The sequence below is a fragment of the Crocuta crocuta genome, unplaced genomic scaffold, assembly GCF_008692635.1.
Source record: "Crocuta crocuta isolate KB4526 unplaced genomic scaffold, BGI_CrCroc_1.0 scaffold93, whole genome shotgun sequence".
Lineage (NCBI taxonomy): Eukaryota > Metazoa > Chordata > Mammalia > Carnivora > Hyaenidae > Crocuta > Crocuta crocuta.
The window spans coordinates 8,796,087-8,809,380 of NW_027529641.1; the positions used below are offsets into that span (position 1 = coordinate 8,796,087).

The 13,294-nt window shown below is 41.0% G+C and overlaps 1 protein-coding gene across 1 annotated transcript in view; it reads right to left on the reverse strand.

Annotated features, from left to right (window-relative positions):
- MTMR10 (myotubularin related protein 10) overlaps positions 1 to 13,120 on the reverse strand; it is a 52,161-nt gene extending 39,041 nt beyond the window's left edge. The window contains exons 1-2 of the mRNA XM_077762420.1: positions 13,060 to 13,120; positions 12,456 to 12,516 (exon numbers count right to left, since the gene is read on the reverse strand). Coding sequence (XP_077618546.1) covers positions 12,456 to 12,516; positions 13,060 to 13,119 — 121 coding nt within the window. The 5' untranslated portion in view covers position 13,120. The remainder of the gene's footprint in view (positions 1 to 12,455; positions 12,517 to 13,059) is intronic.
- Between the last annotated feature and the right edge of the window lie 174 nt (positions 13,121 to 13,294).

The window sequence follows — 13,294 nt, forward strand, 5'->3', positions numbered from 1 at the left end:
ATTATTCAGTTGAGAAAGAAAATGAAATCTTGCCATTTGCAACAATATGCACGCACCTTGGGAGCATCAGGCTAAGAGAAGTAAGTCAAAGACAAATACTGTATAATCTGTTTTATATATGGAATCTAAAAAACAAATAAACAAATAAGAACAACCCAAGGTCTTAGGTACAGAGAAGAAATTAGTTTGCTAGAAGTGGAGGATGGGAGAAATGGGTGAGAACTGGTTTTTTGTTTTTTTAAATAAATTGAATTAAAAAAAAATTTTTTTTAATAAGGTATATTCCACAAAGCCAAAGTAAGTTTCCCTCTGCACTCAAATTTTAACTTAGTTGGCAATAAGGCTTTAAAATATAGCTTTAGAGTTAAAAGGGAAGATTAAAGAAAGAAATATAAGAGGTCAAAACAAAATTTACAATGTGCTTTGAAAGGAATTTAAAGCGTGGTCATCATTAAAATAAACCTTATTTTCAATATTTAAAACTCAACTAGACCCAGGGACATTTTTAAGCAATCTATCTCCAGAGTCAATGGTAGACAAGTGAGGGTACTGATCTACTTCATCTATACTACCGTTACAAAAACCTTAACACTGGTGGGTAGAACCTGTTTGTGGACAGGCCCCAAATACTTACCAATTCAAGAATGCAACCATAATCTCAAAATGATCTTTCTCTTAACAAAACTAATGTTATAATAAATTTGAATTGCAATAACTTTTATACAGAATTCTTAAAAATGTGTAAGACTGTTTTATGAATAGCAACCTAACATTCACTTGAGAATTTAATTGAAATTTACTCATGTCAAATTCTCAACTTAAACCATTTCAGTAACTGTCCATCCTGAAGACAAGCATCCTTCACACGGCCTGTGAGGCCCTCGCTCCTCACCCTCTACAACTGTCCTCCTAACTCTCATACCACAGTGCCCTCTTAAGCCTTCCTTGGGATCCTACTTCTATCAGATGGGGTCTTTGCACACGCTGTTCCCTTTTCCTGGAATATTCCTTTCTTCTCCCTTAGCCTAATCACTTTCTAAGGAATGTCTTTTTTTTTTTCTTTTTAATCTCTCTGACTCTAGATTAAATTCCTCAATCCTATCATCATACACTTGTAATTCCTAGCATTTACACAGCTACCATTATATATATTTTAAAATCACTGCTTGTCCCACCTTCAGGATCATATACTTCATGAGGGTAGAAGCTAGACTGATTTTTCTTCAATGCTGAAATTTCAGTTCCTAGACAAATGCCTAGGACAGGTAGGTGTCTACTGAAAGAGTGCTGAACATGTGAATGAATTAAATTACTTTACTGCTCCTGGTTCACCAGACAACTACCACCAATGGAGGAGAAAGTGCTCCAGACAGAACAGAAACCAGGAATTTAATATGGCCAAGCAGCCAAGAGGTCAGGAGATAAACTGTGTAGGAACCTTATTACAAAGTTAGAAAAAAAGGCCCAGAACTGGTATGCTTGCCTACCACATATGCATAGAGAGATTTTATAAATCTACCAATGGGAATTTCTCAACATTTTTCCTATTTGATTCTTTCAGCAACACATAAAGTATGACAGATAAGGGACTTGGACCCAAAGAAGTTATATCTCTTTCCTAAGATTTAAAAAATAGAGGGGGTTCCTGGATGGCCCAGTGACTTAAGCATCCGACTCTTGATTTCAGCTCAGGTCATGATCTCAGGGTCATGAGATCCAGCCCTGCATTGGGCTCTGCATTGAGCATGGAGCCTGCTTAAGATTCCCTCTTCCTCCCTCCCTCCCTCCCTCCCTCTCTCTGTCTCTCTTTCTCTCTCTCTGTGTCTCTCTGTCTCTCTCCTTGTGTCCTTTACCCCTCCCTGCTCACTTGCGCTCTCTAAAAAAAAAAAAAGATTTAAAAACTAGTAAGAAGTAAATTCTCAGTATTTCCCTATGCTTACATAAAATGAAATGTATTATATCTAAATACAGGAAGCACAAAAACAGAACTAAAGAGGGGCTCCTGGGTGGCTCAGTCAGTTAAACGTCTGACTTCGGCTCAAGTCGTGATCTCACAGTCTGTGAGTTCGAGCCCCACATCAGGCTCTGTGCTGACACCTGAGAGCCTGGAGCCTCCTTCAGATTCTGTGTCTTTCTCTCTCTGCCCCTCCCCCACTCATGCTCTGTCTCTGTTTCTCAAAAATGAGTATTTTTTAAAAATTAAAAAAAAACATAACTAGAGATTCAAAGTACTACTCTCAACTGGATTCTAATGAGAAAAAAATTTGAAAAGACAAAAATATATACTAGAACTCATTAAATCATTCAAATACATAAAATTTAAATCTTCCATAGCTCCTTGAACCCAATGCTTTCCAACATCAGAATGTGAGCTAGTGAATATTCAACCTTTCTTCCTACCAAGAAATCTTAGCTAGCAATTATAAGAGGGCCCTTAACTTGAAAAGAAAAAAAAAAACCAAAAACCAAAAACTCTGTATTAATTATTCACAGTTCTCACAGTTAGATGTTACTCCTGCGTTACTCCTGTAACACTGACTTCTTCATAGTAAAACTACTGGCTCACAAGGTATAACCTCTATCCATCACTTCATGCTGTGCCACTCTTCCGAACTAGCCGACTCGGCTGCCCAAAGACTGTCCAAACAATGCCACAAAATTCATTCACTTGTAATGCTAAAGATTCATACATATTTCTTATGAATGTTATAGTCAAAAGTTTACTTAAAAAATGGCTACACTACAGGATTTTAGGTTCTTGAGAAAGGGAGGGGATGTGATAACGGAAAGAAAGGGATGGAGGTCTTGTAGGACAGGACACAGCAGCTTCATTCGTATCATCAGTCAACTGTATTTATGGTGCACTTGCTCGAGGACAGCCCTTCTTCTCTAGCAACATGATTCTCTTACTGATGGCACAAATGTAAAATGTCAAGCCCATGAATGCAGTGAGAATGAGACAAAGATAAAGAGAATACATTTAATGAGTCCAGCCCATGGACCAAGTCCAGCTCTGGTTTTTGTAAGTAACATTTTACTGAAACATATCCATGCTTATCTGTTTGTGTATTATCTATGACTCTTTCCATGGGACAAAGGCAGAGCTGGGTACTTGCAAAAGAGACTTTATGGCCTGCAAAGCTGAAAACATTTACTGATACTTTACAGAAAGTCTGCCTACCCCTGTGCTAGACATGGTTACTTAAGTGAGAACTTTCACATATACACAGATGGATGCAGACATAAAGAGATGTGTGTGTACTTGGGTTAGTAATACACTTGCATATTTTCTACTGTCTCCTCTAGGTCTAAAAGCACAGTTAGCACACAGATCTTGGTATTTAAAGACCATTCTCCAATAGAAGGAACTAGGGCTCCTTGCAAAAACAGCTAATTCCAGGGCCAGGGCAGAGAAAACAAAAGAGGAGTTGGGAGTCTCTGGTAGTTCCAGAATGCCAGAAAGGAAGGAAGGAGTACGCAGGGTAAGGGAGAGCATTTCAAAAGGATACAGGCACCAACACAAAAGAATTCATCAGTCCATCAGTAAAAATGAAGAAACTGTCAGACTAAAGATATTGAGGAGATATAATGACTAAATGCAATACAGTAACCCAGATGATATCTTGGAACAAGTAATGGCCATCAGTGGAAGAACTAGGGAAATGTGAGTAAAACTTGTTTAGTTAATAGCATTGTTAATTTCTTAATTTAGCTCAATTTAACAAGGTTATGTAAGATATTAACATTATGGGAAGTTAGGTGAATAGTATATGTTATCTATCTGCACTCTTATACAACTCCTTTATAAATTCAAGTTTATTTAAAAATAAAACTGAGAAAAAACTGGACAAGAAATAGAAAAGTAACAACAACAACAAAAGTAGAACAGGGGGACTCTGGGCTATGGTTGTTTAAGGAAACGTAAGTGCCACACAGCTCTGAGAGCAGAAAATGGGAATGAGCCCTTGGGAGAGGAAGAGAAGTAGGGCGGGATGGGGCGGGGGAAGAAAAGGAGGGCACTTCTGGGGAGATGCTCTATTTGGGTCTTATTATTATAAACATGTAATTAAATGTCAAGTTAACCTGGCTTGAGTTTTACTTGATGACATTAAATTATGTTCACATGGAAACAGTCTTTAAAATAGTTGGCTCATTTAGCATGGCTGTCTGCTCTCATAATTTTCTGTTCATACTTAGTAAGAAAGAAGTAACACTGGGTAGGAGCTGTTAAAGCTACTGCATGTACTGCAGTCCTGTGGGCCACAACACTAGCTTACAGATAGCAAAGAAAAAGATACAAAATGGCCTCTTCCTAGAGAGGACAGATACATAAATAGAAGAGTACTGGGTTGTCCTTGCTGCATCTTAAATTAGTGACCCCTAAGGAAAAAAAACACCCAACAAAAGCTTCAAAACTCCAGGAGACAAAGAAGTTTTCACAGAGACTGTGCTCCTGCGCTTCTCGGGCAGCAGGGCCGTGCTGTGCTGGGAGGCTTGTGCTGGCTCAGAAGCATCCATCGAGTTCCGCCTCCCCCAACACCCTCCACCCCCAGCTCCATGGTCCCAAGTTGACAGCGTGCAATCAGCCCTGGTGGGAGGGTTTTCACCACCAAGCACTTTCTAGCACACCACTGGAGGGAAGCCACAGGGAGGCCTCATGGAAGGTAAAGTAGGAAATTTGCTTCCGTGGGGTAAGCAGAAAGCCCCACAGAAAAAGCTATCTAAATCAGAAGATGATGGGTCAGAAGTTTTTACTACCAACTGGGAAAGAATCAAGAGATCATCAGAATTTGTTTTCTAGAGACCCTTCCATCCATAAAAATAAGTAAGAAAGGAAATATAACTAAAATTAATAAATCTCCAAAAATGGTATAGCTAAGGTTTTAACTTCCAGAGAACCAAAGAATTCCATATTATCTTTCATGATACCTTACACATTCAGAAAATCAATACATGTTTGATGAATAAAAATTAACTTTCTCATACATTTTATCCTGGAAAATAGTTTAAGACAAAACCTTATTGTGTAGAGTGACTAATTAACCAATATAATGTATTTAGACCCAAAGCAGAATTCAATATATGGCTTTACATACAGTGACTGGCTGTCTGGAACCGAGAGGAGTCTTCGCATGCCAGACTTTCAGCACTACACAGGACAGTCACGGACAAAATGGGACCAGTTGTTACCTTAGCTATAGATAAATTCAGGAATTAAAGTGGCCTCAAAATTATTAAGAGAGGTTCAAACTATATAGAGGACAAATACAAAGTGTCTGATGCTGTCGGAGGACAAACACAAAGCGTCTGATGCTGTCGTGGATACTAAGACTCCAGTTTAGGATGTCACACAATACAAAAAAGCATGTAATCAAGCAGCATGTCCAGTTAGGTGCCACCCACAACGTGGGCTGAAGGACAGTTAGAAGTGCAGACCCTGGGAAGAAACCAGAAAGAAATCTTGAAAGCAGAAGAGCATTGAGACAGAATATGTGATAACAACAGTAACAAAGGCGTACACAAGCAATCAGGCTCTGGGGAGAGAGAAAGGAAGCAGCCTGACTGAAGCAAGCATCAACACTGGGAAACGGGGCAGAGGTCAGCAAGGTGGAGTGTTAGCAAATTACAGAAGTTACTGAATTTGGATTTTTATCCTGGGTAAGCAGGATTTTTACCTGTGCAGGTTCATGAGGAGTTTCTGAGCAGGAGCTCAGGTACAAAGAGACTGGCGGTCAGAAGCGAGGAAGTGACAGAAGTGAGGAAGTGAGTAACAAAATGCTGGCTTATGGTACTCCAGCGGCAGCTAAGGACAACAGCTCTGAAGGTTCTATAGGTGTGGGATAAACACAATGGTTACATGGTTCATTGCTCCAAATGGAGTTACAAATCCTTCAGGGCTTTCAAAAGCAACATATGAATGAATTAAAATACTACAAAAAAAATCAGTCTACAATCATCTCTAAAGGCTATCTACAAAAAGGTACTAAAACACAACACAAAAGGGGTGCCTGGGTGGCTCAGCTGATTAAAGTGTCCAAATCTTGATATTGGTTCAGGTCATGATGTTGCAGTTTGTGGGAATTAGCTCCGAGTCGGCCTCTGCGCTGACAGTGTGGAGCCTGCTTGGGATTCTCTCTCTCTCTAGCCCTCCCCTGCTCATGCTAGCTCATACATATGCGCTCTTTCTCAAAATAAACAAACTAAAAAATAAAACTAAAAAACAACACAAAACATAAAACACTTGAAAGAGAGAGCAGACTGTTAAGGGATTTACAATGCAAGTGAAGACAAAAGAATTAGTGAGCCAGAAAACAAAAATAGTACATAAAACAGGTCTAAACAGTTTGTAAAAATAAACAAATAAACAAACAAGACATCTACCCAACAATGGTTATTTTCATTTTCAGATGGCCCATGGTCATATGCTTTTCTGATCAGATTACAAAAGACTCAGACAATGAGTGCATTCATTATCGATCTAACAGTTAATCTCAATGCTGACAAGCCCAGTTGGCATTACAGATGGCAAGGGGAAAGAGCTGAGCTGACACACAGCCTTAGCAGAGTGGCTGCAGCTTAGCAGAGTGGCTGAGGCTTAGCAGGCGCTCAAGATGTAGAGCAGAAGTCATTTCCTGACACCCTCCCCCCAGAAATCTCACTTAGGTGACCCTTCTCTAGTCCTCATAACCTCTGCTCCCCCGAAGTAGTTCCCCCAAAAACCAGAAATTGTCTAATGGCAGGACCCCAACTTTATTTTAGCTTTTTACTCCTCTGCCACACAGTGTGAAACATGCATTCAATACCTGAACAATTAACTCATTACCATTAGCCATAGAGTTTCAAGCCATCCTCCCTCTCACCTCACAGATCCTTAAAAAGATCCTGTCCCAGGGGCGTCTGGGTGGCTTAGTCAGTTAAGCGTCAGACTTCGGCTCAGGTCATGATCTCACGGTTTTTTGAGTTTGAGCCCTGCTTCAGGCTCTGTGCTGACAGCTAGCTCAGAGCCTGGAGCCTGCTTCAGATTCTGGGTCTCCCTCTCTCTGACCCTTCCCTGCTCACACTGTCTCTCTCTCAGGAAAAATAAAAATATTTTAAAAAAATTAAAAAAAGATCCTGTACCAGAGCTAGAAGAGAAAAAAGGCCATCAAGCTCACTTACTGCAAATCTCACAACTTCATGACAAAGCCGCTGGCATTCTACCAGCCTCTGCTTTAGCAAAGCCAGTGACAGGAAGTCCACTGCCTCCCAAGACAGTCCATTTTCTGGCAGCTGAAATTCAAAGTTGCTCCTCAAGTTGGGTCAATATCTGTCACTGTTGTGGAACGGGCACAGCCAAGGACAGAGCTCTTTTTACCTCACTAGAGAACTTCTAGGCGGACGTCCAATCCGCCCTCCCTCCAGTTCCAAAGCATAAATCTACCCTAACGTCACCAGTGCAGTCAGGTGGGCCCTGGTGTGTAGTGGTTAAAGGCCCAGGCTGGAAGGTGGGCTCAGAATTCTGGCTCTGCCCTTGCTAGCTGTGCAATACTGGGCAAGTTACTTAACACGTGCAACTATAATTTTCTCATCCGTCACATGAAGATAAACTGGTGCTTCCTGGATAACAGCTGTTATGAGGAATAACCTGGAAACTATATGTTAGTTAAGGATCTTAGCTGAAACTGTCAGAAATGAGCCTGGAGCCAGCTAAGCAAAAAGAATTCTGTGGCTTTTGACTTAAGTTGGACCTCAAGGAAAATGAAACTTAGGAGCTTTAACACCTTCACAAGTCTCCCTCAGTGCTCTGACTCTGCGTCTCTCTAATATGTGACTTCACTCTTTGGGGCAGGTTTTCTGAACTATAGTCACTGGAAGAATTACCAAAAATGACCTCTTTCCTTACTACCAATCTGAATGGGCTATTATCCTTGCTGGAGACACTAGAACCCAAAGCTGTGTGGGAATGGGGATCAAAGTGTCAAAAGAGAGAGGACACATTTTTCAAAAGACAGTGAAAAGACTCCTAGGCAGACAAAACTAATGATGCTCTCTGTGTAAGTGCTCATTAAATTGCACCTATGAAATTATGAAAACCTCATCAAGTTCAGATTCCACAAATTAGGTATACTACAAAAACAATTCCGGCAACCAACACAGAATTCTTAACCTTTTCAATTTTATTAACTTCAGAACTCCTTTAAAGACACAGCTACTGTCACCATAGTTTAACAGAACATATCTACACCAAAGAAGCTGGAAGGACAAAATCCCAGAACACACGACAATCCTTTAAATCAATTGAGCTCAGGGTGCTTGGGTGGCTCAGTCAGTTAAGCGACTGACTCTTGACTTTGGCTCAGGTCATGATCTCATGCTTGGTGAGTTTGAGCCCACTGTTGGACTCTTCACTGACAGTGTGGAGCCTGCTTGGGATTCTCTGTCTCCTTTCTCTCTGTCCCTCTCCCACTTATGTTCTCTCTCTCTCTCTCTCTCAAAAATAAATAAACAGGGGCGCCTGGGTGGCTTAGTCGGTTAGGTGTCCGACTTTCGCTTAGGTCATGATCTCGCGGTTCGTGGGTTCGAGCCCCGCGTCGGGCTCTGTGCTGACTGCCAGCTCAGAGCCTGGAGCCTGTTTCAGTCTGTGACTCCCTCTCTCTCTGACCCTCCCCTGCTCACGCTGTCTCTCTCTCTCTCTCCTAGAAATAAATAAAAACATTAAAAAAATAAAAAAAAAATAAATAAACAAAAAAAAAAATCAATTTAGCTCTATGGGAAAAAAACTGCATTTTCTCAATTTGACCAAAGGCTGATAAAAACTTCATCCAGGTCTGAGGCCAGCCAGGCCCTGGAAAACAGTAATATAGGTCACAATCCTCCACCTTGTTCACAGGCCTTGCTGTGATCAGGCACACTACCCCTCCAGCACTTTCCCCATCTAGCACTGAGCCACACCCCAATAGGTACTCAGATGCTCAGTGAACTGCCTCACCAGTCCAGCAGCGATCCAAAGATAGTCTGACAGTACTTGGTCTTAACAAAAAATGCAAAAACATATATACACACACATAATCATTTAAAAATTCAAACTCTCCCTATTTTCCAAAGGATTGGGGTGATTTTATACACACAATCATTAAAAGAACAAAATTCTTGTAATGCTGAAATGATGAAGAGAAAGCCTAGACAAAGCCAGCTGCTTTGGTAGGGCACTGTATTTCCAGGCATAGGTAAGAAATTCTATTAAGAAATGTGGCTCTGGGAGACATCAGAGACACAAGGCATAAAATAAGACAGTCTTTCTCTGACTACTGAATCTGAGAGTTGGTCTGTCTGCATGTGTGCAGGACTATGGCAACAATTTAAGCTGGTGTTCTGAGGGGTTCTTTCTTTTTTTCATTTATTTTTTATTCATTTATTTTTATTCATTTATTTTGAGAGAGAGAGTGCGGCATGTGAGTGGCAGAAAGGCAGAGAGAGAGAGGGAGAGAAAGAATCCCAAGCAGGCTCCTCGCTATCAGCACAGAGCCTGATGCTTGGCTTGATCTTAGGAACAGTGGGATCATAACCCCAGCTGAAATCAAGAGTCAGAGGCTGAACCAAATGAGCCACCCAGGTGCCCCTGAGGGGTTCTTTCATTTAGTCATTCACTCAATCAACATCTCAATGCACTATGCTAGACAACACAACCACAAAGCTGAATTAAGTACAACTGCCATCTCAAGGAAGTTCATGAACCAGGCAAACTGAAAATTAGTAACATAAAGCACAATCTAGGCGATCAGTGTCTTCTATTTTCCTCATTTAATAAAAGATGAAGATCCTTTTAAATTTAGTCTTGTTAAGTTCCAACAGAGCACACAATGGCTGCACACAAACAACTGATTTTGTGCTGATTTTCATCTGCTTATAAAAGTTCAAATTTCGGGCATCTAAAGTAGGATATCCTTGAATCCAAGGCACTATGCCCAAGCATAACATGCAATACTGTATCTCTGAACAATTCCTTTTTGTTCCGTGTGCCTGTGTCTAGCCACAGGTAGCCAAGTTTTCTCTTGGTTTCTGACTGTAATGAAGGCAGGAACTATATTATTAAGCTCTCTTAGTAAGTCTTAACCTAGTCCATGTCTTTAGTTCACCAATGCCTCAGTTACTTTCCAACTGTCTTCCAGATTTGACAGGTAGAGTAGTAGGATTCAGGCCAAAGGAGCAACAGAGGTTCTAGCAGCGGTCAGACATGTCACTCAAGAGGAAAAGCAGGAAAGAGAGACCACAATGAGGTGGCCACACAGAAACTGGGAAGTGTGTGGGAAGGCCAAGATAAGAAAGTAAGAACAGAAGGGGTGAGGAAGGCAGACAAAAGACACACTAATCTAGGAAACAGGGTAGCTGCAAACAGAACCCAGGGTGCCAGAGCCGTCACCTATGTGTACCCAGAGCTAATGCAAGAAAAAGTAACACAAATCAGACCATCCAGATTTAGCTGTCCTTTCGTTTCTTTTTTTTTTTAAATGTACAATGGGATTTTATTTTACGTTTTTTTTTAACTTTTAGTTTCAATCCTAAAATGGTCTTTTTTCTTTTGTTTTTTTTATTTAAAAAAAAATTTTTTATTATTTTTATAAATAGTTTATTGTCAAATTAGTTTCCACATAACACCCAGTGCTCATCCCAACGAGTGCCCTCCTCCATGCCCATNGCTATTGTGGAGAGTGCTGCTATGAACACTGGGGTACATGTGCTCCTATGCATCATTAGCTGTCCTTTCTAGGACAAGTAAACCACTTACGGTCATGAAGTAAGTTTATACCTTCCCCAGAAAACTGTGACTTTTTAAGTAGAGAGGTAAGGCTTTAGCTAATTCTATAAAACCATAATCTTTCAGTGTGAAGTTCTTCAAGCTCATTGATGAAAGTAACACTTTCATAAGCATTATTGTAAATATAAAACTTAATCAAAAAAAAAATCAAGCACTATCATTTGTATGTAAGACCTGTTATTTATTAGCGTCAAATCATAATGTCGGAAGAGGGACATCAAGGCCGAAAAACAGGGCCTATTCACACAAAGTAAAGGAAGCCAAAGTTCAATAGCTCACAGGCACTCATTCAAGATGAGTTCTGTTTCCCACAGCTGACTTTGAAATGCCTGGAGTGACTAAGACCAAAACAGAGCATGCACAGGGAGCAAAGGTTACTTATTAATTCTATTGTTAATATTAAGGAAAAGTACAAAGGATTATTTAGTACACACTGGTAGGGTAAAAAGCATTAACAAAATAAAAGCAAAATATTTATAACTAACTCCCATAATAAAGTTTAAAATAATTTTTAAGAGTTAGCATCTATAATTTTTAAGAGGTTGACACTGTAATGTGTTTGTTCCTACTCAACATTTAAAATTTTAAAGCACAAAATTTAAAGTTTCCATATCTGCTCAATTACTACCTATAAGTTCTAATCGTTTTAATAGATTTAGCATTAAGTAACGAGTAAGATTCTTAAATGCTTACAGGAGCCACACAAATTGGTAGGCGATTAGATTTCAGGTTTAAAACAGGCTTCCCTAAGTATCTGGCTACTTCCCTTAATAGTCACATTAAACAACTGACTTTTCCTTATTATTATACCTTGTTGTACAATCAAAATACCAATTAAATCATGTTTTAAAGCATATAAAACTCCTATCTGCCACCAATTCCTACCTCTACCTCTTAGGGTCTCCGAAGGTAAATTCTGCTCTAAACCAGTGCTTCTTCACTGGGAGGAAATTTTGCTCTCAGAGGCAAAAAAAAAAAAAAAAAAAAAATTTTTGGAGNTTTGGCGACGTCTGGTTGTCATAACTAGGAGGTGGAGGAGTGGGGGTGCTCTGGCATCTGGTGGGCAGAGGCCAGGGATGCTGCTACACATCCTACAATGAGCAGGGCAGCCCCTACAACAAAGAATTCTCAGGCCCAAAATGTCAACAGTGCCTCTGCAGGGAAACCCCATTCTAAACTGAAACAAGTAAATTTGCAAACACAGCTGACACCTTCAAAAAAACAACTGCCAAGTAAGTAATTCAAAGTTTGCTAAGCTCTGTTATTGGTATAGAGACCCAGACATCATAAAAGTTGCTTTTCATACCAATAAAATGATGATCTATTAATCATTACTACATGAAGTTGCAGACAAGAAGGGCAAAGAGTACTTTCCCTACCTAAGCAATTTATGATTGCTGTAAAAATGACCATTTCAGGAAAGAGACAAAGAAAAGAAAAGGAAAGAAAAGAGGCAGCGACATTCTTGACGGCTTTCTAGGGTGCTTATATTTTCAAGGACAAACACCAAGTTCTTCTGTCCCTGAATCGTTAGATTTTTAACCGGATAAAAGTTTAAAATGAAATATAAGGGGCAAGTTAAACACATGGTCCTTAGTTGGTAGAATAATCTTGGACCAAACCACATTACTAAAGTGTCCGTTGAAACTCTGAGGTTTACCTGGCAAAAGGACTGGCTCCAGTTTTTTAATCTTCGGTTCCGAATTAATCTTATCGTCAGTCTGAAATACATCAGCAAAATAAATCAAGATGAAAACTTTTCCTCCCCCGTGAGTTACTAAAGCAAGCTTTATTTTCTAAGTGATGACACATGCAACAGACACATATTCCTCCCGCCCCCTTAAAATCTTTCACATGTTTTACCAGATCTCTTCAAGGATCTGTTCATGAGCGACTGAGGAGTCTGACAAAAATATTAAAACTGCCGATGCGGTTTCCAGGTGTTCACATTTATGACAGATAGGTAACCTCTTCCACCAGGTGCCCACAAGCGACGCACTCATGCTGGCGGCCACAGGGCGGACAATCGCCAGGCGAAGAGCTAAATAAAACCCAACTCCAAACACTCCCTCGAGTCTCCTCACACGGCATAACTACGGTCTCCGGGCAGAGAGTGACCGTGGCGAAGTTTTACAAGTTTCCATCGATCCAGTGGCGGCTCCCGAGAAGNGATAAGGAGACCCGGGGAGCCTCCTAGGGGGTCGGCCCGACGGCTCCCCGGAAGGGCCAAGGAGAGGGGCGTTCTCGAGGAGGGGGTTGTTTACCTGGGGAGGCGGCAGGAGGTAGGACCTGAAGGTGGGTCTGGGCGGCTTGAGGGAGAACATGATGCCGNAGGCCGCGCTGGTCCCGGAACGCAAGACTCGCGCCGCCCGCCTTCTTGCCGGGACCTTCAGCGAGCACGCCGGGGGGAGCGACGCTCGGCAGCCATCTTGAGAGCACAGCCTAGGGAGGGCGCTCCTACGGCGGCCCGCAGGGCTCAGTGGGGCCCACAGGGACTTA